General features: G+C 68.8%; 1 protein-coding gene across 6 annotated transcripts; it reads right to left on the bottom strand.

Moving 5' to 3' along the window:
* Nucleotides 1–2967: 2967 nt before the first annotated feature.
* On the bottom strand, nt 2968–23266 carry IQCE (IQ motif containing E). Of its 6 annotated transcripts, none has more exons than XM_054718249.1 (22): nt 23134–23266; nt 20759–20806; nt 19213–19258; nt 18826–18951; nt 17619–17689; nt 15930–16043; nt 15787–15837; nt 15219–15289; nt 14060–14132; nt 13788–13837; nt 12752–12915; nt 11989–12044; nt 11148–11383; nt 10065–10169; nt 8481–8571; nt 7853–8011; nt 7461–7484; nt 6919–7029; nt 6436–6557; nt 5529–5620; nt 4561–4626; nt 2968–3215 (listed from the first exon to the last, which is right to left on the bottom strand). In XM_054718249.1, the coding sequence occupies exons 1-22, from the start codon at nt 23167–23169 to the stop codon at nt 3049–3051; spliced, it is 2079 nt and encodes a 692-aa protein (XP_054574224.1). In that variant the 5' UTR covers nt 23170–23266; the 3' UTR covers nt 2968–3048. The 6 variants fall into 6 exon arrangements, with proteins under 6 accessions (XP_054574224.1, XP_054574225.1, XP_054574226.1 ...); XM_054718250.1 differs by having other exon boundaries at nt 11148–11380; XM_054718251.1 differs by lacking the exon at nt 23134–23266 and adding an exon at nt 22805–22945.
* Between the last annotated feature and the right edge of the window lie 70 nt (nt 23267–23336).

Raw genomic sequence — 23336 nt, 5'->3', positions numbered from 1 at the left:
CTTATCTTCCATCTCAAATGTGAGTGCCGTGAGCTGGGCAGCGCTTTGGGGCACATGCACCCCTTCCCAGGGGGGAGGAAGTCCCCACACCTGCTGCCTGGCTGGCAGCCCGGGCCGTGGCGCAGCCCGGATCACACACAGCGCAGGGCACCGGCCTCTTCGGAAAGGACCCCCGGGCAGCGCCTCCAGGGGGCGCCCCAGGCTGCACGGCTGGGCCCCGGGGGAGTGGAAGGGTGCCCCCTCCAAGGCCTTCGGCTGCGCCCAGCAGGGAGCCAAGCAAGGCTCACCCTTCGCTTGAGCGCCGAACCCCCAGCCGCGCTGAAGGGACAGGCTCGATCCGGACTGTCTGCGTTTCCCGGGCGCGTTCCCCTCCTTACGTCATCGTGGTCAGGCTGGTCTCTGAGGCGCCCGCGCTCCTTGCAGACCGAGCCCAGCGCTGCCTTAAGTGGAGCGAGCTCCCCAGAGGGAAGGAGGGGGCTGTGTGCGCGGCGGGTGCCCCTGACACCTCTTTCTATGGTTACAGGCCGGCTCTCCTTTCCCGGGGAGGAGGCTCGAGGTTGGAGCTCACCCCTCTCCGCTGCCCAGCTCAGCTGGGACCCCCGGCCGCCGGCTGCCTCTGCTCTGACCGGCCTCGGGGAGCGCGTGGCGGGCTGTCTGATGTGCCCGCTCTCTGCCGTCACGGCCCCACCGCGCTCTGCTACCACCAAGTCTCCTAGAGCCACTGCCAGCTCGCCACGCGGGCATCGGCTGCCAGGACGGGCTTGGGCACACGCCTCGGCCAACCACAGGTCACTGGGGGCTCAGACCAGCTCCGCCCGGTGCCAGGGCCGGCAGCAGTCACGCGGACAGACCAGGGACACGCCTCGTCTGCGCCCGGCGCTGGTAAGACACGCTCCCGGGACACGCGGACGCTGGCCTAGGGCCCGTCCTCGCCGCGGCATCTGCTTGGCCCGGAACACGTCTCTCCCTGCGGCTAAAGCAGAAGTGGAGTGGGGTTTGGGGAACGCCCCGCTTTTCCTCTCCTGGTGCTCAGTCCTCGCTGGGGAACAGGAGAGACAGCGGGGCGGACGGGGGTCCGGAGGCAGCCAGGCTGAGGCCGAGCTGACGGGCCGCCTGCCGGGAGCCAGCGAGCGGTCCCCGCGGCCGAGCAGACAGGCTGCGCATGAGCCACAGCCCACGCTGGAAGCGATTACACGTGCGGCTCTGCGCGATGACGACAAACCGCTTTTATTCACAAAGGCCGCAGCACGGGCACAGGGGCTCTCGCTCCCCAGAGCCTCGCGACGGCGGGGTGCAGCTGGACACTTGCACAGACGGACGCCCGGCCCAGGGACCCGCCCGCCGGGGTCACATTCCAGAGGGGACCTGGGGCTTTAAGGACGCAGGAGGGTGGTCAGCTGCTCGGGGCCGGGGAGGGTCGGGAGGTGGGCCAGCAGGTTTGTGTCAGCTCTCAGGTCCTCAGAGCCCGAGCCACCGGCGAGACCCGTTCCCAGCCCACCCGGTCCCAGGGCGCCCCTGGGCTAAGGCCGCCCCCCTGAGGACGGGCTGGGCACCTGCCTCTCCCAGCGCCACCCCTCCTCAGGGACGGCCCCGGGCACAGCAGCGCCTGCCATCAGGGCCATGCCCGTCCTCCTGCCCACACAGACGAGCCCTGGTCAGCACAGCGACACCCAGGCCGTCCCCGCCACGCACCCTCCCGGGACCACGCTCTGCACAAAGCCTGCAGCCCCGCATCGCCCTGGCTTCAGCCCTTCCTCTTCCTGCCCGAGTCGGGCCACTTCCCGCCAGCGCCCGCCTCCCGAGTCCGTAGTCTGTCCATGCGGGAGGGGGGATGTGAGCTAAGGGGGACAGACAGCCAGCTGGGCCCTGAGGGGGTGCCCCTGGAGCCTGAGGGGTGGTCCCTGCACCCGGGCCGTGGGCAGGTGCCCCCCACAGCTCCACAGGCCGATGGCGTGAGATCGCTGCTGGCTCAGGGTCTGGAGAGACAGGTGTGCTCGCTGACAGGGCGAGGTGATGCCCAGGGGCTGCGGGGAAATCGCTCAGAGCCACCCCTCCCCCGACACCAGGCCCTGGGCCTCTGGCGCTCACTGAGGCCCCGTCCCTGCTCCTGGGCCCTGGCCAGCCTCCCCAGGGAGCCTCCGTCTTGCTACCTCCGACGTCCCACCCCCAGGCTCACGCAGGCCCTGCCCCCTGCCCCCTGGGGGCCTCAGCGCTGGCGCCCACCTGGGTGCCGGGAGTGGGGGCCAGTCTGGCAGCAGGCGGAGGTGGGCCCTGGGTCCCAGCCCTGCACGTGTGGCTGGCGGGGGCCGGGCCATCTCCAGGGAACAGCCGCAGGGTCTGAGGGGCCAGGGCCACAGGCAGGCTGCACACTGCACGGCCATCTCATCGCCCAGAAAGTCACGGAGGCGCGGCCTGTGCTGAGGCAGCGTCGAGGCTGTGTACGCGGAGGCCACAAGTCCGCGGGCTCACCCTGCCCTTCCCAGCTCTGCCCGGGGCCAGGCCTGGGGGGCTGGGTGCACAGGCCTGGATGCCCCGGAGCCTGCCCGCCCCTCGGCCCCCTCAGGCCCATCGCCTGGAGCTGCCGGAGGGACAGACACACAGAGGCCAGCTTTGGGCGGAGGGCGCCTCGGAATCACGCAGCACCTGCCGGGGCTCTCCTGGCCACTGGCTCCGGACCGGCACCAGCGACAGGCCCGGCGGGTAAAGCGAGGCTCGGGCAGCAGCCGCCTCAGCCGGGCACCAAGCAGCCGGCGGGGAGGAGGAAGGTCGGGCTCGGTGCCCACAGACCGCGCGACAAGCTTCGCTCCCGGCCGAGGCGGCTCCCGGCTCCCGGCCCGTCCGTCCGGCTGTGCGCCCCGACCACCCTGCGGAAACGGGCCGGGCACGGGCCGGGCGGGGGCGAGCACCGCCCACAGGGAGGAGAAGGCGCTCGGCCTCCCACAAACCAGCCACACGAGAAGCCGGAGGTGCCGAGGGAGAGCAGGTCCTGTTCTCCCTGAGAAAGCGACGCCCGGGTCCGGGCCTGTCCCCCAGCGGCCTCCTCCTGAGCTAGCCCTCCGCGGACAGGCTGTCCCCGCGGGCGGCGCGCCTGCAGGGACCCAGGGCGGGGGGCAGGGCGGCGCCTCTCTTCGCGGGCAGAGCTGGAGCCATGACGACTTCGTCCGAGTCGTCCGAGTCGCCGTCTTCCCAGTGCGCAGACGAGGGCGGGGACTCGGCTGAAAGGAACCAGGGGGGAGGGTCACCCCACTGCCCTCCTGGCAGGAAACGAGGGTCACTGCCAGAGCGGTCGGACAGACAGACCTAACCGCCTCACACCGCCATGGCCTCTCCCGTCACCGCCACACCCCAGCCTCTCGGCTCAGCTCCGAACCCTGGCCTTTCCGACACGCAAACGCCGTGAGACAGGCCTTGCCGGCACCGGCACCGGCACCGGGAGGCTGAGTGTGGGGGGCTCCTGAGCACCCGGGCAGCAGGTCCGGCGGGCGGTGGCGGCAGATGCTGTGCCCGGGCCACCAGCCTCCTCCAGAGCATCGCCCATCGGGGCGGAGGCAGGACCACCCAGCAGCCACCGGGGCTTCCGAGCTGTGTGCCCCCTGCACACCGGAGCTGCCACCCCAGGCGAGGGGCCGGGACCCAGGTGACAGGTGTGGAGGGCAGGCCCCTCAGAGAGGGCTCTCGCTCTCTGCTTCGCGGGATCGGAGGGAACACGTGGCTGAGCCGGAGGTGAGATGAGGGGGGCTCTTGCCGCATCGGCTTCCTTCTGGGACTCTCGGGGAAATGATCACCGAAGTGGAAACTTATGAAAATAAAAACATCACCCTGGCCGGGTTGGCTCAGTGGATAGAGTGTCGCCTTGGGGACTGAAGGGTCCCGGGTTCAATTCCGGTCAAGGGCATGTACCTTGGTTGCAGGCCCCTCCCTGGCCCAGCTCGTGCAGGAGGCAACCCATCGATGTGTCTCTCTCACATGATGTTCCTCTGTCTTTCCCTCTCTCTCCCACTCTCCCTAAAACCAATGGAAAAATACCCTCGGGTGAGGATTAACAAAATGAAACAAAAAACCACATCAGTATTCAAGGTTAGCTCAGGCCTTTTCCCTTAGAAACACTGGCAACCAGACGGAGCGGGCTCCCGGGCCGTCACACAGACTGGTTCTGGGGAGCAGGCCGCACACGGGAGTGGCGGAGGCCAGGCTGCCGTGAGGCGGGGGCGCACACCGCAGCCCCGATCACAGGACCAGGCCAACACGGGGTCTGCTGGGCCGGGGAGCCCGGCGCCCCAGTGCAGGGGCTGGGGCAGGTCCCAGGACTGTCTGCTGAGCTTTACAAACGGAGGTTTGGAGAGAATACCGGAGTTTGAGCTTGAGAGCCCAGACAAGGCTGAAAAAGGCAACGGAGACAGTAAGACGTGATTTCCGATGAGGATTCCGGGCGAGCTGTGTGCAGACTCAGCTGGTCCTGGAACCTCCCCTCCCCCCACCCCCTGCAGGGAAGGGGTGCTGGGCCGAGGGCACCTCCTTCCCTGTCCCCGCGGCTGCTGCTGCCCGTGGCCTCCCACTCACCAGGGCAGGGCTGCGGGGCTGGGCCCTCCACGGCGTCCCCACCGCTCGCTTCACTGTCTTCCTGACCTGGAACACACAGGCCAGAGCAGTCAGCGCCAGGCGCGGCCCTCACCTCCCCCCCCCTCCGTTCTCCCGGCACCTTCCGTTCAGATCAACGCTTCAGGCGCCCCCTTGGCCAGGGGCACAGGTGCCGGCCACTCACACCACGTTACACCTCGATGACACCTGGAGCCCCAGACGGCTGCCGCCTTTTGTAGGTTCCCTGACTGGGAGCCGCCGCCCACCCGCCCGCCTCCTCCGACTCATCTTTCCCACCGAGGACGGATGCCCCTGGGAAAGGCTGAGGGTGACACAGCCCTGCTGCGCCTTCCCACAGCCCGAGGCTGCAGGCTTAGATCTCCACCCACCCGGGCTCCTCCCCGTCCAGCAGGTGGAGGTGAGCTGCCCAGCTGCAGGACGAGGTGGGAGGATCCCCAGGTCGGCAGGGAGCCCTGGATTTGGGGGCTGAAAGCACTTCCCAGCTGCCACCTCGCATGGTGGCCCCGCCGGGCTCCGACCTCACAGGGTCCCGCCACCCCTGGGCCTTCCTGAGCGGAAAAGGAAACTGAAGCGATTCTTTACTGAAAACCCAGCCCCGGGGACACTGGCCGAGGGAGGCCCCCAGCTGGAGCCGAGCGCAAAGCCAGGACGCCTGCCCGCAGCTGGGCCGCAGCGGGACCGGGCGCCTGCGGGTGACTGACTGGCCTGCAGGTGACTGTTGGTTCTGAGTCCCAGGAAGGGCCTGGGGCTCGCCTGTCCTCCCACAGCCCCCGGGGAAGGGGCGCGCTGTGACGGGGAGGCTGGGGGAGGCTCCAGCCAGGCGAGACTTAGTCTGCAGGTGGGGGTCAGGCCTCACACGCGCTCCATGTCCTGTGCTTGGGTGGTGGGCTGTGTGGCCCTGGCACCGACACGCCATGACGTGGACTCACCGGCAGGTGCCGCAGCGGGGGCTGGCGGGGAGGGCGCGCCGAGTGTGGCCGGAGCAGGCGTCCTGGCGGGGGCGGCGGGGAGAGCCCCGGGACTGGAAGAGAGACCGCAGCTGGGCTCGCTGGCTTCCGGGGCCACTGCCCGACAGGCGGGCAGCAGGGAGCTGCACCCCGGCCGAACCCCATCCTGACACAGCTGGCCGTGGGGGCTCCCCGAGTCCTCGGTCAGCCTCCCGCATGCTCGCTGAGGCCGGACCTCAGACACCCCTCCCTGCTGTCTCGGGGTGAGGCCGCCATCCACCTCCCGCTGGCTGAGTGCCCGGGGGGGGGGGGGGGACCCGCCACGGTCGTACGCAGCCAGACCGTGTGGCTCTGACGTGGCTGCCCCTCTGCATGGAGAAGCTGTGGGCCTAACACGCAGGCCGAGACACGGAGGTGTGTGGAGGGGGCAGAGCAGCACCCGCGGGACCGGGAGGGGCCTGCGCTTCCCAGGAGCACACACTGGCCGGCGCGGAGCCTCGCTGTGGACCCCACCCGTGGCCCGAGTTCGCTCAGAGGGGCTGAGTGCCCGTAGCGGGAGTCCTGCCCGAGGGGCAGTGTGACCAGCAACGGCACTGATTCCTCAGGACGGTGTGGCTGCAGGAGGCCCTGAGCCTGGGGGCAGGGTGGGGGGCGCGGTTCCTCAGAAAGGGGGATGCGCTGGGACACGGGGCAGCCAGTCCACAAGCTGGGCTCTGCCAGCCCCACGGGTCTCTCTCCTGCCTGACCCGCCCGTCTGACCAGGACGGGGCCACCCGCCTGCACGGCATGGGGGCAGGTTTCAGCAGGTGCGGCGTTTGCTCTGGCCCCTCTGACCCCACGCGCACCTGTGCCGGGGACACGGAGCAGGCGGGCCTGCCAGGCCGCTTACCTGGGCCTGACCCGTGCCAGGTGTGCCCGGAAGACCGACTGGATGAGGGTGACGGCCGCCTCCTGCCTGGGGTCGCCCTCGGCCTGGACCACGGGGCTCGGAGGGCGGGGTGAGGGAGGGCTCTGCGGAGTAACGACGGGCGAGCCCTGAGAACTGCCCGCCCTCGGGTGGCACAGCTCCGTCAGGGGCTCGGCTCCTACTCTCCAGGCAGCAGTTTCCGGCTGCAGGTCAGTTCCTAGCTCGAGACCCTTCAGAGGACCCCTCGCCACTTCCCCGAGGAGAGGCGCACCCGCTCCTGTCTAAGCTCCCATCTGAACGGCAAGAAGGACCTCCTGCCGGATGTCCTAGCACCTCCACGTAACTGGGCGCCAGGGAGCGCCAGGCGGGGCCTGCAGGGCCGGGAGGGAGGCAGGCACCACCTGGGGCGAGGCAGGACCGGAGGCTGGGAGGGGCCGCTGGGTCCCACCCTGGGGGGGGGGGTACCTGGCTGGGGAGGCCGGGCGCACTGGGAGGTCCGGGACCACACGCTGGGCTCGCCAATAGCCTCGCCCGAGCCAGGTGTCCCCGGAAGGCCGCCTGGAGCACCGTGGCCGCCTGGCAGGGAGAGAGGACGGAGATGAGGTTACTGCCCAGGAAGGTGGCGGGTGGGGACCAGGGGAGATTTCGGGGGGAAGCTCCGAGAGCAGAGGCAGGGCGTCCCTCACGTCCGACCTCACCGTCACCGAGACTCACAGCGCCTCTCTCCCCAGAACCTCCGGGCGCAGACAGAGCCCCGTGACCGTGACCGTGACCCCCGGCGGCTCAGCGTGCGCGTGAACCGCAGCCGGTGTCGTGTGGCCGCTCCTCCACGCCACCCCGCCACGCGCTCCTCCGGAGGGGCGGCCGCACGACCTCGCGCTGCGCTGTCGCAGGTTGGTGCCCGCAGCCCTGAGCCTCCCGGTCGGATTCCATGGGGACCAGGACTGAGCTGCCCGGAGCCCTCCCCACACTCACCTTCTCTGAAACCGGGACCCAAACCTGCTCACCTCGTCCAGCGCGGCCTTTCTCTTCTGAAACAGAGACAAGGCCTGAGCTAACGTGAGGATCAACGCCTCACATTGGAGCCCGTTTCCTGGTCCTGCCCCTGCCAGTCACGGGGGGGAGGTGCCCGCTCTGCCAGCTGCCAGGCCTGGGACCAGCCCCTGCCCCTGCCATGGCGAGCGCTCACTCCTCCCCGGGGGCCCCTCGTGCCTCCAGGGGTGGTGTTTGCCCCCACCCGGCACACCATTCTCGGCCGCGTCTGTTCTGTCTCCCACGTCCTCCTGCACCGACCACAGACCCGCCCGTCTGAGGGGCCCGGTGACGGTGGGTCGGCAGCTGGCAGGGGCCTCAGCACCCCCTGGTGGGTGCAGCCCCGCAGGGCCCCGGGAGCCCTCACCTGGCGCCTGTACACCTTCCACCGGGCCTGCAGGGTGCTGGCGGCCGCGTGTCTCCGCTGCTCCGAGCAGGCGCAGGGCTGGGACGGGCTGTCCTCGCTGGTGCCGGGCTCCGGGTCCTGCTGAGGGGGACTGCTGGCAGGCCGGGGCTCCTCCGGGGCCTGCGGGGAACCACGGTGTAGGGGTCACTGGCCCCGACAGCCGGTGCCGGAGCCGGAGAGGTCTGTGCCCGCACGCCCAGTGGACGCTCCGGAGGGACCGCACGGGCTGGGGCACAGGCGGGTCTTCGCTGACCGGGCCCTCGGGGCGCTCTCCCGGACAGCCCGCGGGCAGCCCAGTGGCTCTGCACAGCGCAAGGACGCCTGCTGCCCAGGGCCCTGTCGGTCTTTTGCTGACGCTGTCACAAACGCGGCCTGCTGGGGTGAAGGCAGGTTCCTAGCTCGGCTTTGAAGGAGAAAGCAGCAATGGCTCCGTGACGATCAGAGTGAGCCTGACCGGTGCCACTCAGGGTCTGCACGCACTGCCCACAAGGACACCGCCCCAAAGGAGCCACCACCGGACGATGTCCTCACCCCCGAGGGCGGGCTCCGTGGGACGCGTGGCCAGAGAAAGGCTCCGGAGAGGCCGTACCTCAGGGGTCCCCTCCGTGGGGTCGTCTGCCTCTTCCTCCTTCGCTGCCTCCAGGTCCTGGCACCTCCTGGTCAGTGCTCGAACCTCCTCCCTAGCGTGGGAAGGGGACGGGACACCGTTCTGCCATCACGCAGTGCGCGGCGTCCGCGTGTGGACATCCGGCAGCAGACGAGTGGTGGGGGCCCAGCCGCCACGCAGCACCCACACGGGCACGTGGTGGCACCCCAGCATCGCTCCGGCCAGGCGAGAACGGAAGAGGCGCTGACTGCGCGGGTGCGAGCAGGTGCTCGGTGGGTGTAAGCAAGCCACGTCCACAGGAAGCGCGTCCCGCCGCGGCCAAAGGAGCGAAAGTCTCTGCTGGGACCCGCCCCTCTGGCCCACCCCAGCGGCACCACAGCTGGCCTTTCCCCTGAGACAAATGTTCACTTCGGTTCTGGTGGCAGGAGGCGGGGGAGGCGGCGGGGGCCCGGGGAGGAGGCGGTGGGTGGGGGAGGCAGCGGAGGTGGGGGAGGCGGTGGGGAGCCGGGGAGGAGGCGGTGGGGGGCCGGGGAAGGCAGTGGGGCTGGGGTGGGGGAGGCGGCGGGGGGACCGGGGGAGGCGGTGGGGCTGGGGTGGGGGAGGCGGCGGGGGGGGCCGGGGGAGGCGGTGGGGCCGGGGGAGGCGGTGGGGCCGGGTCGGGGGGAGGCGGGGGGGCCGGGGGAGGCGGCGGGGGGCCCGGGGAGGCGGCGGGGGGGCCGGGGGAGGCGGCGGGGGGGCCGGGGGAGGCGGCGGGGGGGCCGGGGGAGGCGGCGGGGGCCGTGTCCGCCATGAAGGTGGCAAGCAGCCCTGAAGCAGCCACGAAGCAGGCCACAGAGACGGATGAGAGAGAAGACAGGCGTTTGAGCAGAAGCAAGAAGAGGCGCTGAAGGCGAGGCCGCGGGGAGGCCTCCGCTGGGGGAGGGCCGGCCACAGGTGGTAAGGAATCGGGCCGAAGTGCTGTCTTGTGTACATTTAAGAATAAACTTGTAAAAATAAAGTTTATTTCAGCAACCTGTCTTAGGAATCACTCTGAGTGCTAAGCGCTCTGCTCAGATGTCTGCTCTGCCTCGTGGGGGCGGTTCTCATTGCTGCAAAAGCCACTGTTTTAAAGCGCACAGCCAGTGTCCAGTACATTCACGGTGGTGGGGAGCCCAGAGCCCTGCACCCGCCCGTCACCCCCACGCCCTGGCCTAGCCCTGCAACCACTGACCACTCCCTGCCCTGCCCGGCCCGCTCTGGACGTGCCGGGGTCCTCGGCGGCCTGCCTGCCTGCCGCTCCCGTGGACAGTCTGAGGCCCACCCATGCCGTGGTGCATGTCAGACTGCGTCCCTCTCGTTCCCCGGTGTGGACTCCTCCTCCGTGTTTCTCCATCCCCCGCCATCGACGTTTGGCTGCTTCGCTTTGGGGCTGTGGTGGACCAGGGAGGCACGGTCCCCAGGAGGCCTGACGGGGCGCGGCGGGGCCGGGGGAGGCGGCGGGTGGAGGGTGTGGGCAGGGTGCCGGGCCAGCTTGCTGACTGGCCTGCCCGGAGGAGAGGGCCACTCCGCTGGCTCCTGGTCGCTTACCTCAGAGCCGCCTCCTGCGCTCGCCTGGCCTCCTCTCCTCGCCGCACCTCCTCCAGCTCCTTCTCCAAGTCGGCCTTGGCCTGGAGCAGCTGCCTCACCTCCAGACTGCACAGAGAACCGGACATGCGGGTCAGCCCCTGGCCGGCCGTCACTGCAGGGGTGCTCTGCAAGCAGCCCCCTCCCTTTCTCACGACTGCGGGCGGACAAGGGGCAGAGGGTGAGACAGAGCCAGGATGGACCGAGCCCCCGCCACATGCCACTGAACACCTGCCACGGCCAGCGAGAGCAGGTGCAGGGACAGTGGTGAGCAATGCAGACTCGACGAGGCCCTGCTCTCACCCGTCCTGGGGACAGGCGCCCCCCAGGAGCTGCGCCCACGTGGCCATTCCTGTCCCACAGGTGAGGGGCTGAGGGCGGGGCTTTCAGAGGAGACCTCTGCCGGAAGCCCAGTCGCACGTGGGTGGTGGGCAGAGCGGGCACACAGCAGGGCTCAGGGAGCAGCTGTTGCCCTGCTCTGCTCGGTCACAGAGCAGCGGGCACTCAGCCACCGAGTCCTCCCCGGCCTGGATGTGCACGCGGGCACCAGGGGGTCTCAGCCAGCACCAGATTCCTGGTCTGGGCCCCCGGCCTCCAACCAGCCCCGGTGGGCGGGGCCTGAGGTGCCGCATCTCCCATCAGCCCCCAGGTGGGCGGGGCCGAGGTGCTGGGTGCTGGCTCCCGCCACCGAGCAGCAGGTCTGAGAGATGCGGTCTCAGAAGCCCCTCGCAGAGCCGGGCCTAGAGAACATGCTGTCGGACACGTCAGGCAGGGGTCAAACACGGACGGAGCCTGTAGGCCTCTGCACGGGGTTAGAGGAGAACGTGGGCGTCCCCCCACAGCTCAGCGTAAGGAGCCCTGAAGGCCCCTCTTTCAGTGACGCAATATGGCCAATGGATGGCCTCTCACCCCCCGCTGCCCGCATTTCGCAGACGGAACAGAGGTTCAGACTCCCCGAAAGCACGTGCGGCCGCTGAGAGCCGAGCACCCGGCCCAGAGGGCGCGTAGCCGGAGAACACGTTCCAGGGAAGCGGCTGGGCCACGTACTCTCTCTCCTGCAGCTGGGCCTGCAGGGCCTTCCGCTCGCCCTTCAGGCTCCGCAGGGCGCCCCGCAGACGCTCGCTGTCCTCCTGGCGCTCGCTGTCCTGGGGGCGCTCGCTGTCCTCCTGGGGCTCGGGGCGCGGCTGCCGGTGCCCCCACGTGCTGGACGCGGAGCGCGCCAGGGGGTCTGACCAGACCCCGTCCGAGGCCTGCGGTTTGGGGCTTTCCATCGAGCTGATCTTCTGGGGGCGACACAGGCACTTGTTAGAGTTACGCCCAGCGACCTCCCCATCCCGGCGCCAGCACCCTCAGCCCGGAAGAGCTCGGCCACTGGCCCCGGGGCCTCCCCTGGGCCTTTCCTTCCCAACAAGCTTGGTTTTAAAACACCCCAAAGTACAAAGTTATACGTTCCGCTTCTAAACATGTGAAGTTACAGGATGGCTCGGCTCAGCCACCAGCGCGGCGGCCCTGAGCCGTTCTCCGGCCGCTCGGCGCCTTGTCAGTCTGACGTCGGCATGCAGAGAGCCGTGCCTGTGGCCGGCACGTCTCCGTGAGCTCAGGCAGCACACGCTGCTGAGGGAACCACCGCCACGCGTGGGCAGCGAGGAGCCACACGGGCACGTGCGGCGGCTTTCTGAGGCGCCGGGGCCCTCTGCACCTACCCGACCTGGGCCCGCGCGGCGGGGTGCTCAGGCCTACCCCCTCTGGACTGTGCCCCTCTGCAGTCAGCCATGCTCAGGGCCACCCGGCTCAGTCCCTAAGTCCGGGAGCAAAGCCCTGCCTGTCCCCATCTCCGTCCCCGCGCAGGGCGGGCCCTGACCGGGCAGTAACGCCGACAGGCGCTCACCTTCTCCAGCTCGGCGATCCGCCGCAGCAGCCGGGGCTTGCTCCACTCCGCGCACCCTGGCGGAAGCACCGGCTGTAAAGGACGCGGGGCGTGCAGCCACCCCGCCCCTGCCTGGCACCGCCCTGGGCCCCGTGAGGCGGCAGATTCCTGCTCCAAAGGGCTTCTCCGCAGCGGGGAGTCCGCCCCTCCCACTGTGGAGCCCCCGGCACCCGTCTCCTAGGCCTCAGGCGACCCGGGTCTGCCCGGCAGGCTCTTCAAGGCCTTGGTCCCCACTGTGCCAGCCCCACAGCCGCCCCATCCGCAGCCTCTGAACCCTCCCCCCCGCACCTGCTCCAGGTCACCGCTCGCTCCTGGCCCCGCTCTGCTCACTCACAAGTGCTGTGAGGTTGCCCGGCCACCTGCTCCCTGATGGCCACCAGGCCTTGGTCTGCCCAGGCCTCGGCCCTGACCTCACTGACCGCCCCCAAACCTGCTCCTCTCCGACTGTGCCCTGCCTGGCCCAGGGCACCTGCACCCCTGTGAGGACTCTGCAGGCCCTGCCCGGCCCTCATCCCGCCTGCCCACCTCCTGCTGGCTCCTCCCTCCCTGGTACGATGTCACCCACGAGGGCACCTGCCTGCTTCAGTTTACTGCCGTCTCCAGCCCCCAGGCCAGAGCCGGGCACAGCAGGTGCTCGTGACATCCCGGCACATCAGCTGGCCGCCCTGGTGGCAGGTGCCTGCCCTGGCGGGCCTTGTGGTGGGGGGAAGGGCCCGGGAGGTACCCTTGGTCCGGGCGACGGTGGGCGAGCTGCTGAGCACGCGGTCCAGGTCCTCCTTCAGGCTCTGGTTCTCCTCGGTGAGCTCCTGCACGCTGCGCGACAGGCTCAGCAGCGCGCCGCTCAGCTTCCTCTGCCGCCGCAGGCCGGCCTTCCTCTCCACCACGGGCCTGGGAACCGGACCCGCTAAGGCTCCACGCCGGCTCCGGGGCGGGTCGCGCGCAGACGACCCAGAGGGCTCCGTCCTGCGTCGGGCACTGGTGCATGCGCACCCCTTCTCCCAGGGCCCAGAGGGTCCTCAGCCCCCCCAGGCCCCATCCGCCCGCACGAGCCCGTGTACAGGGGCCCTGGTCAGCACGGACACGGCCGGGTCGGACAGGCGCCGCCGCCCGAGCCTCAGCCTCGGTCACTGAGTGTCACCCGCGTCTGCTGAGCGCCGCCTGTCCCGCTCGGGGCTTCCTGTCAGCGGCTCCCTGCTCAGAGCGGCCCCCGTGCAGCGGCCACGCTCCCACGCAGGAGGCAGCCCCGAGGGCTGTGTGACCCCACGAACGCACGCACCTGGGAGGCGCCGAGACCAACACCTGCAGCGCCGTGAGCGGCGCCCTGGGAACTGCTCCGCCGCCCCCCCCGAGCCGCGTGGCATTCACCGCCCAGCGCCCTGCAGACGGCGCAGCGGCTGGGCTGCCAGCGACGGCCCCGCAGCACTCGCTGCCCCCACAGAGCAGGGGCCCCCGCCCTGCACGGCGGCGAGGCCAGGGGGGCGGGCCTGGCTCGGGGCTGCTCCAGGGCCGTCTCTCACAGAGGCCGCGAGCTACGAGGCGGGCCAGCGCTTCCCTGTCTAACAGCCCGCGGCCCTGCGCCATGTCTCCCCAGCACCCGTGGCGCCTGGAAGCAGTGCCTGCCGCCCTGGGGGGCTGCGGTGGGTGTGGACAGTGACTGCATAGGGCCATGCTGTTGGCAGTGAGCAGGGCGACGGAGGGCACCTCCGTAACCACGGCAAAGGGACCCCAGCAGGCGTGAGTGTCACACGAGATCATCGTACTTGCGTCCCGGCGTTTCCGAGCTCGCCAGCAGCGTCTGGAGGCGGTGGATCTGTGGACGCGAGAGAAAGGCATTGAGCCCTAGCGCCCGGGACGCCTCCCCGGAGCGGCAGCCACAGGCCCGCCCTGCCCCGTGCGAGAGGGAAGCGCTGGCCTGACTCATGTTCGCGGTGGCAGGGGACGGGGTCCCCACTGTGCCGCCGGGTGGCCACCCAAGCCAGCAGTGACCCTCCCTCTCCACCAGCCCCACGCCCGCCGGGCAGAGGACACCCACCTCCTCGTAGTACGTCTCCATGACAACCCGCATCTCTTCCAGGCTCGTGGTCTTCATGTCCGTCTGCAGCTTGCTGAAACCCAAGTTCAGAGTGAGCAGAGCCAGCACCCGGCGCAGAGACCGGCCGGTCCTGGGCCTCGGAGAGGGCGGGAGTGAGGGCTGAGGCCCCGGCGCGGGCGGCCACGCGTAGACCCTTTCCTGATGGGCGACAGCTCGGCAGCACAGGCCCCTCCCGGCGGCCGGCTGCTCCCAGGGAGGGGACGGCGCCCTGAGCGGGGCCTCGGGGGGCAGAGTTGTAACAGGCCAGAGAAGTACTTTCTCCCGTCCCGCCAGCATGGGTCCCCCTTCTCAGCTGCTGACAGACAGACAGAGGCACCCCGAGAGGCGGTGCCGAGCAGGACCCTGCAGCACATGCGTTTCTTAAGCCGACAATTTCAGAAGAAACGGAGAGGGAACCGCTGCACACGAGGACGAGGGCAACGGAAAGCAGAGCCTGAGCTTCCTGAGCCAATGCCAACAGCGGGAGGGGCTCCCGTCCCGCCTCCGACGGCGGGGGGGGGGGGGAGGGCGGCCTGGGACAAGCCACGCATCAGGGCTTCTTGTGTCAAGACCCACAGGTCCCTGCTGCAGGTGAAGAGTGAGCACAGGGGCTAGAGGCCTGCAATGTGGCAGCGCCGGGAAGGAAAGGAAACCCTGCTCCCTACTGACACCTGCAGGAGACGGCTATAGTCACCCTCCTTTTCTGGTGGAAGACAAAGCTGGGACCAGACCTGGATCAGAGCGGGGCCCTGGGACAGAGGGGGGCCCTGGGACAGAGGGGGGCCCTGGGACAGAGGAGGGACCTGGGACGGAGGGGGGACCTGGGACGGAGGGGGGACCTGGGGCGGAGGGGGGCTCTGGGACAGGGAGGGGACCTGGGACAGAGAGGGGACCTGGGACAGAGGAGGGACCTGGGACGGAGGGGGTGGGCAGGAAGTCAAGCTGCACCGGAGAACCTGGAGCCAATGCCAGACTGAATGAGGCAGCCCCGCCCGCTGGCAGCCCCAGGTGGTGCAGGCTGCCCCCCTCCCCGTGGCAGCCCCAGGTGGTGCAGGCCGCCCCCCCCCCCGTGGCAGCCCCAGGTGGTGCAGGCTCCCCCCCCGCCCCCCCGCCCCCGCACCTGATGGTGCTGTCCTTGTCCTTGCACTGCTGCTCCAGCCGCAGGACCCTCTGCTTCAGCCCGTTGATGACCTGCAGAACCCACGCCCGAGGCTGACGGCTCCCTCCTCTGAGCCTGGCCTGCCCAGGGGGACGTGTCTGTGCGCGGAGGCCCAGCACTGCCCACACCCCGGCCCGCCCATCGCCGGTCCCTCAGCGTGCCACGTGTATTAAACAATGTGGGGGGGGGGTGAGGTTCTTCTCCTGCTTGGCTCCTGCTCTGAACCAGGTGCCGGCGGCAGGCAGCGCTTGCTTAGTGGGGGGAGGCCCCGTGACCGCGTCTCCCACAACAGATTCCACCCGTGGGACCTGCTCAGCCACCCTCTCCCGGCCCCTCCCGGCCCCTCCTAGGCCCTCAGCGGCGTCTGGCGGGGCCGGGCTCCGGGAGGAGGGTCTTAGGAAGCTCCGAGCCCCTCAGCTGCACCTGCTTCACCGCACGGGCGCGCTCTAGAGCGAAGGCGCCTCACCGGGGCGGGCCCTAAAGTGAGGTTTCGGGAAAGGCTGCCTGTCCGGTCGCAGCTGATACTCACCCAGCCAGCGTCCGGCCTTTTCTCTCCCAGAGTCCACACGAAATCCGGGCCCTGTGTGAGCAGAGCGAGACGTGAAGACACGCAGGCAGGCTCGGCGCCCCGCCACGCCTCCGGTCAGGCACCCCCTGCGGGCGGGCACTCACTCGGGACGGGTCCAGCAGCTGCTCGATCTGCCGGTCCTTCCGGCTGTTCTCCTCCTCGAGGCGCCGGAGCTTCGTCCTCAGCAGGTCCGCGTCGCTTCTCTGCATGTGCAGTGACTGAGGAGAGAAAGGACATACGTCGTGCACACACCACGAGCACACACCGTGCACACACACCACACACCGTGCACACACACCACACACACCACACACGCATACCATGCACACAGAGTGCACACATACACCAGGTACACACACAGACATATATCACACACTCTAGCACATACGGTGCACACACACTGCACACATACACCATGCATGCACACACTATGCACACACACTGAGCATAGACACCGGCTCACACGTCGCGTGCACACAGGCAGCGGAGGCACCGAGCTCACCGTGCCCGGCTCCTCTCGGTGAGCGGCGCGCACAGCACGGTGGGCGGAGGTGGGGTCACAGTAAGGAGACCGAGGGCACCACTGACCAGGGGGTAAGCGCAGGGGGGAGAGCCTCCCCACGAACCAGGAACTCTCCCACCCAAAAGGCCGTGGGCACAAGGTCACGTGTTCGTTCCATGTGCACATGAGGAAGCACCCTCTCCCTCCAGGGGACGCGTGGCCACCCCAGGACGCCCAGTGCACACCCCACAGAGGGGCCATGAGGCAGCCCACGCCACGTGTTCAGCGGGTCACGGGGAAGGTCAGGAAGCCAGCCATGGGACTGCTTCCGAAAACACGGAGCACGCGTGTGCCTATGCCTCCTGCCGGCGCAGCTCTGGGCGTGTGGGGGGAAGGCAGCCGGCTGGGGCCTCAGGGGCCGCGCTGGGGAAGCCGGCCCGGACCAGCCGATGGGCACGGGCAAGAACAGCCTTCTCTCTCTAACCGGGGGGGGGGGGGGCGGGCCTGACGGACAAGAGCTGCCCGCCCCAGCAAGCACCGCAGAAAGCACGCACCCTCCCCGCCAGCAAAGGGGAGTGCGCCCGGCCTCCCCCCGCGGGCTGCAGCAGGTGCTGCCCTCCTCCTGGGGGGAGGGGTGGGGTCAGAGGCGGCCCACTGAGGGCCAGGACTTTCCTTCGTCCAGTGGCAATGAGGCCACACACACACCAAGCAAAATGGAAGCCTTAAATCTTAACGTGTCAACAATTCCATTACATGTAAGTGATCTAAACAGGCCAATCAGAAGGCAGTTCACAAACCTGACGCACTCAGGTGCTGCCACAGAGACTCATTTGAAACTAACCCGACAGCAGGCCCAAGTCAACGGCTGGGAAGAGATGCCATCAAAGCATCATGCTAGAGCGGAGCTGGCCCAGGCCGGGCTCAGGGGCTGGAGTGTTCACCTTGGACAGACCCCCGACCTCTCTGAGTCTCAAGGTCACCACCACCACCAGCTGTGAGCTGTGGGAGCGGCCGGGCGCGTGGGGAACCCCGTTAGCACTTAAGAAACACACATACGGGGGTGACCACATTAAAACACCGACGCCGGCATCGCCAGGCCGGTCTCAGGGCAAAGGCCTCTGCAGGTCCCGCCTCCTGGTGCGCGCGGACACGGGGCGGGCCTGTCCTCCACCAGGTCCAGCCGGGGTCACGCTCACGCTCTCAATGGCCAGGCCCAGCACAGACCCCACTCTCCCGTCACGGCTGGGGAGGCGTTCGCTGTGGAAGCCCTCCAGGAGCAGGTAGACACTACCTTCTTCAAGTCCATGATCTCGTCATACATGTCCTCCTTCTCTCTGTAGACCGGCGTCCCCGGGGCGTGACCTGGAGGAAACACAAGCCTCTGACAGACCTGGAAAGGAGGGAGCTTCTCGGCCACGTCTACGGAAAACCCGGGAGCGGATAAAATCATCCTTAACAATGAGGAGCAGGAATCTTTCAAGCTTTTAGTCCAATGACAACTGTGTCCCCAGAGGAATGGGAACGGCCGTGCCGAGGAGGGAGCGGCAGAGCACAGGGCCGGGGCGGAGTCGGCGGAGAAGGGACTCATGTAACTGTAAACAGCCAAGGGAACAAAGACAGCAAGCAACCCCCCCGCCCCCCGCCCCAGGGCTCCAAGCGGGGCCTCCACACGGGGCGGTGCAGGGAGGGCCTCCCGGGGCGCCGGGGACAGGCGGAGAGGCCCGACAGGAGGCAGAGCTGTGAGAACAGCCCCCTCGCCGTGAGACCTGGCTTCTCGTCGTATCTGCACTGTCCCCCCCGGCACCGTTCCTACAGCTGCCGCCAATAAGACTGTGCGGGAGGCGGAACAGGGAAGCCCGGGACGAAGTCACCGTCCCGTCAGGAGCGCCACCTCCCGGGGGCAGAATGGACTTTCGGGGTCACTGTCCTCGGGACACTCCATGGAGGAAGCCCCGACTCTCACCCCTTTCTGCTCCTGCTCAGTCGCGGTCGCCCCGCGCTCCCCATTGCTGGCGGAAGCCTGAGGTCTGACCTTTCTGCTCTCAGCACCTCCGGCAGGTGGTTGGGGTGCTGGCGGGGGCGGGCCACTGCGGGTCCCGGGGGAATGGAGGCTTTCCTCTGACCCGCCTCCTGCGGAAGGCTCGGACCAGCGGGTGGAGCAGGTGCCAGCCGCCGGCCTCAGAGAGGAGGGCCCGGTGGGCGCCGCTGCCGCGCCCACGGCACTCGTGTGCCCGCGGCCAACGTCCCGCTGCCGTCAGTGCGCTGCCCGCCAGCTCACACTCCTGACCCCGGACCGCGCGGGGCAGGGCGCCGCCAGCACAGACCCAGGACAGTGTCGCCCACGGAGGCCGTCCCCAACCACGCTCGGTTTCGTAAAAGCCAGGAGGCTCGACGTCTCAAGATTCATGTGAGTCTTCCAGACAAGTCACCTTAAAACCCTCACCCCTCCCCGCCACGCCGCCCGCCCTCGAGCCGCAGGTGCTGCCGGGACCACGGACCTTGCTTGGCACTTCCCAGCCACAGCCTCTGCGGCGTCAGGGCCGTCCTGCTTCCCAGGGGCATGCTGGCCGCCGTCCTCAGGGGCCGCCCAGCCGCGGTCCTCGGCTTGCAGTAATACGGCGACTCTGGAAGCCAGCGCAGGGTCAGGGCGGCGCACCCGGCCTCACCGCACTCCTCCCAGACGGCTGAGCCCCGAGCGGAGAAACCCAGCCGGGGGCCCAGGACGCAGGCTTGGCGGGCAGAAGGCTCGGCCACCGCTCAGGAGCTGCTGGGCTGGCGCCCCCCTCCCCCAACTCGGGGTCTCCCTCCCAGGACCCAGGACGCCCCGCCCCAGCAGCCACCTCCCCAGGTCACCTGGGAGCCAGCGGCAGCGCGGCCGTACTTACTGGGCGATGTGGGTGGAGGTTTGTGGGCACTTTTCCTCTTTGTTTTCTGGGAGAAAGGAGAGCCGGAGCAGCAGGTGAGCCTCTCCCCGGCCCCAGCCCGGCCAAGCCCCGGCTGCTCAGGGTGGGGCGAGGGCAGCGATGGGGAGACTGCCCTGCAGGCTGAGCAGACCGAGCAGAGCAAGGCCCACAGGCTCAGGGGGTGCCCCAAACCTGGGGCCCACGTGGCTCAGGGGGTGCCACTGAACTGGGGGCCCATGTGGCTCAGGGGGTGCCACCGAACTGGGGGCCCACGTGGCTCAGGGGGTGCCACCGAACTGGGGGCCCACGTGGCTCAGGGGGTGCCACTGAACTGGGGGCCCATGTGGTTCAGGGGGTGCCACCGAACCTGGGGCCCACGTGGCTCAGGGGGTGCCACCGAACTGGGGGCCCATGTGGCTCAGGGGGTGCCACTGAACTGGGGGCCCACGTGGCTCAGGGGGTGCCACCGAACCCAGGGCCCCTGTGGGCTGCAGCTGAGCAGAGTCCCCGAGGTCGGGTGGCTCCAGTCACATCGCAGATAGGGGGGATGTGGGCCTTAAATTCAGCTGGAAACGCTGCACAAATGGCGGCCCTGCCCACCCCAGCGTCCTCAGGCCTGGGTGGCGGTGTGACTCCCCAGGGTGGGCGCAGGCAGCTGAGACCTCATGACCAGGAAAAGGGGGAGCGTGTCTGGAGAGCCGGTGGGGCAAGCAGGGTGTTGACACAGAGCTGCGCCCGTGGGCTGCCCGCCTCGGGCCCTGTGGCCGGAAGGCACCTCCGCCCGTGTCCTCAGGCTTCCCCGCGGGGACCCCTCGCTTGGCCTCGGCGGAGGCACCAGGTCTGTCCCAGGCAGCTAGACCTCAGCCGAGACTGCTGGGCCCGTCCCTCAGCAGCTGGGGGACAGTTCCTCACCCTGCAATGGCCCTCCCGTCAGACAACGGCCCGCAGAACTGGGGAGTGAGGTGTGGGGAGTCCGCTGCCATGGGGCAGCGGCCTGGCTGGAATGCCCGCTGGGAGCCGGCTCCCCCTCTCCCACCAGCACAGGGAGCCGGCTCCCCCTCTCCCACCAGCACAGGGAGCCGGTCCATTCTCCAAACAACCCCGGGGGGCCGAGGGGCCGCAGCTGCCCTCGGGCCAGACCTGCCCGACCTGCTGTCTACGCTTCCTGGGCTGGGACCGGCCAGGACCCCGCCGTGCAGCTCAGAGCATCCTCTCCCCCACAGCTGCCCTGACCTCGCCCTGAGCCCTGCTCCCTCCCATCACGTGTCAGAATTGGGGGCCTGGTGGGGGGGGCCAAACCAGATGCAGGATGGGAACCTGCCCACTACTCAGGACTGACCTCTGAAAACAAGCTTGAAACTTACAATCTCAGTTACTCAACGAAAGACCTGCCACTTTTAAAGGCATCCGGAATCCATGTTCCTGGTCTACACACAGCCGTGGGGGGAGCGCCACTGCACACGCGTGAGGAGTGTGCGGAAGGGACGTCACCAGCACGGGACACGCGGGGCCTCCCGATCCCACTCACCGTCTCACAGTCGGAGTCGAAGGTAATCGCGGACAGACTGTCATCTCCCTGCAGGAAGAGAGCAGACAGGAACCTCAAGGCACCTGCCTGGCCCCCGCAGTCACCCGCTGAGGCAGGAACCCCAACACCCGCCCGTGAGAGCCGCCAGCAGGCTGCTCGGCCACGCCAGGAGGGACGGGCGGGGACACAGAGCAAAAACGCCCCCGTCCCTCAGCCCGGCAGGCGTGTCCCGTCGCTGGGGACTTTCGATCGAGAACCGGTCCCTGTGGGAAGTGCTTCTTTCGTGTCCCACGTGTGTAACGTTCTCTCGCTCACCTTCCATCAGAGCTCCAGGACCCGTGACCGTCTCCCGGTGAGAGCAAGCCAAAGGCCCGTGAAGCCCACGCGTCCCTGAGGTAGGTGGGCAAACCAAGGCCCCGCGTCCCGGTCCAGGGCCCGCCTGGCCAGCCAGTGAGGTCCAGGCCGCTGGTGGGGTCCGGGCCCCTGGCCCCTGCCGCCGGGTGGCCACAGCCTCCACCACAGCCTCTGACGGACCCGAGAGGGACCCCTAGGAGGTCAGGCTAAAGCCTGAAACCCTGACCCTGTCCCCGGCTTGGCTCTTCAATCACGTGGTCACGCCCAGGCTCCATGGCACCCCGGGGCCCTGCGAGTGGGCCTGTCGCCGCCCGGGAGGTGAGGGCCCCCCGGTGGTGAGCGCTGGGAGGTGAGTGACCGGCCAGCCGGGCGGCTCTGCGCCGAGGAACGCCGGGGCTGGGCCGGCCGGCCGGACAGCCTGCCCGCGGAGGTCCCCGTCTGGGGAACAGGTGCCGGCTCAGCGGGGAAACCACTGCCCGCCGGTGCCCCCGGCTGCGTCTCCCGGTGCCCTCCGAGCCTGGCATGTATAAGGGGCTTAACAAACGCATGGGAAAGAGCGTTTCTAAGAGCGAACAATGAAAGGGAGGGAGCAAAAGCAGGGAAATGATCGATAAAACAGGGGTAGCCACGGGTTCGAATACTTAAAATCACGCTTTTGAGCCCTGGACGCTTTGGCTCAGTGGATAGAGCGTTGGTCTGTGGACCGAAGGGTCCCGGGTTCGATTCTGGTCAATAGCACGTACCTTGGTTGCAGGCTCGATCCCTGGCCCTGGTCGGGGCTCGTGCAGGAGGCAACCAATCAACATGCTACTCTCACATCGATGTTTCTCTCTCTTTCCCTCTCCTTCCCTCTCTCTAAAAATCAATGGGAAAATATCCTCGGGTGAGGATTAAAAAAAAAAAAAGATTGAAGCTGATTCACAGATGTCGTTACAAAGAACAGGTAAAGTTATCGAGTAGTGATGAATCATTATTTAAAAAATAAATAAAATCATGTTCTTGGAAATGTGTGGATATGGGAAAATGCTAACAACAAACTAAGTGGCAAAGGTTACAAAACAGTATAAATGTCTCAATTTTTAAAACTATGAAAAAAAGATGCTTCGAAAGAAGATTGGGCAGGAAACACAGACACACCGACTGGTTTTCGGTGGGTAGTTAGGTGCCCGGTAATTCTCCACGTTTTCTCCAATGGGCATCACGACCCCAGGAGTTCCTTTTCAGAGATGGAGGAGCGCTAACAGGCAGGACCAGAAGGGCCCCGGACCCCAGGGACAAGCGGGAAACTTCAGCGGCTCCCGGGGCGGGGGCAGGAGGTCAGGCCCCATCCACGCTGCCCGCCCCCCAGGCCCTGGAGCCCGCCGCAGCTCCCGCCTCAGGACCTGGGCACTGCTGCCCTCTGCTCCAGGTGCCCCAGGCCACCCCTCAGGGCACCTGCTCCTGACCCGTCCACAGCCTCTGCGCCCGCCGGACAGCTCAGGGCCGGCCGGCCTGCTCTCCCCGGCTGAACGCCTGGCTCCCAGACATCCCCCAGGCAGTCCTGGCCGGAGCCCCGGGAAAGGGAGTGTGAGAGCCGCCGGTCCCCATCCCAGGGAGCGGAGCGGGCGGCACCGCCTCCGGGAAGCCCTCACACCGGGATGGATGGCTCGGCCCTGGAGGCCCCGGGTGCGCACGGGGTGGGCGAACACCTACACAGTGAGCTCCGTCACCCGCGGGCCGCGATCGCGGGCACCGCGCACGCCTGGCCTCCCAGGCGCCCGGGCGAGGGCGCTGCGTCCAGGAGGACTTCCTGGAAGCGGCGGCCTGTGCAAGGGCGGGCGGGGTCCAGGGGTGCTGGAGGCCGGGCGAGGGGCGGCGATGCCCTGCCGGCCGCACGTGGGCGGGGGCTGCGGGCCGCCCTTATGCGGTAACAATCCCGGCGGCTGTCACCGGCGGCCGCGGCGTGCGCCCCTCCCGGCCCGCGCCCCCGCCGGCAGGCCCGCGCGCGGGAGGGAGCGAGGAGGCCCGCCCACCGCGCTTACCGTCTCCGAAGCCGGATCCCCGGTGCCCAGCGACATGGCTGTGGCGCTGCGGGCGCGGCGGTCCGGTTCTGAGGCTCCGCGGGCCCCCGTCGGCCCGCAACCTCAAGACCCGTCCGCGCGCCCGCCGCGACCCCGCTGCCATGGCAACCGCGCGGGCCCCGGATGTGGCGCCGGGCGCGCCGGGCCGACAGTGCGCGTGCGCG

This window comes from Eptesicus fuscus, chromosome 6 (genome assembly GCF_027574615.1).
Source record: "Eptesicus fuscus isolate TK198812 chromosome 6, DD_ASM_mEF_20220401, whole genome shotgun sequence".
NCBI classification, from domain to species: Eukaryota; Metazoa; Chordata; class Mammalia; order Chiroptera; family Vespertilionidae; genus Eptesicus; species Eptesicus fuscus.
The sequence above is the reverse complement of the archived record's forward strand: the minus strand, read 5'-3'. Positions and strand labels throughout refer to the sequence as shown.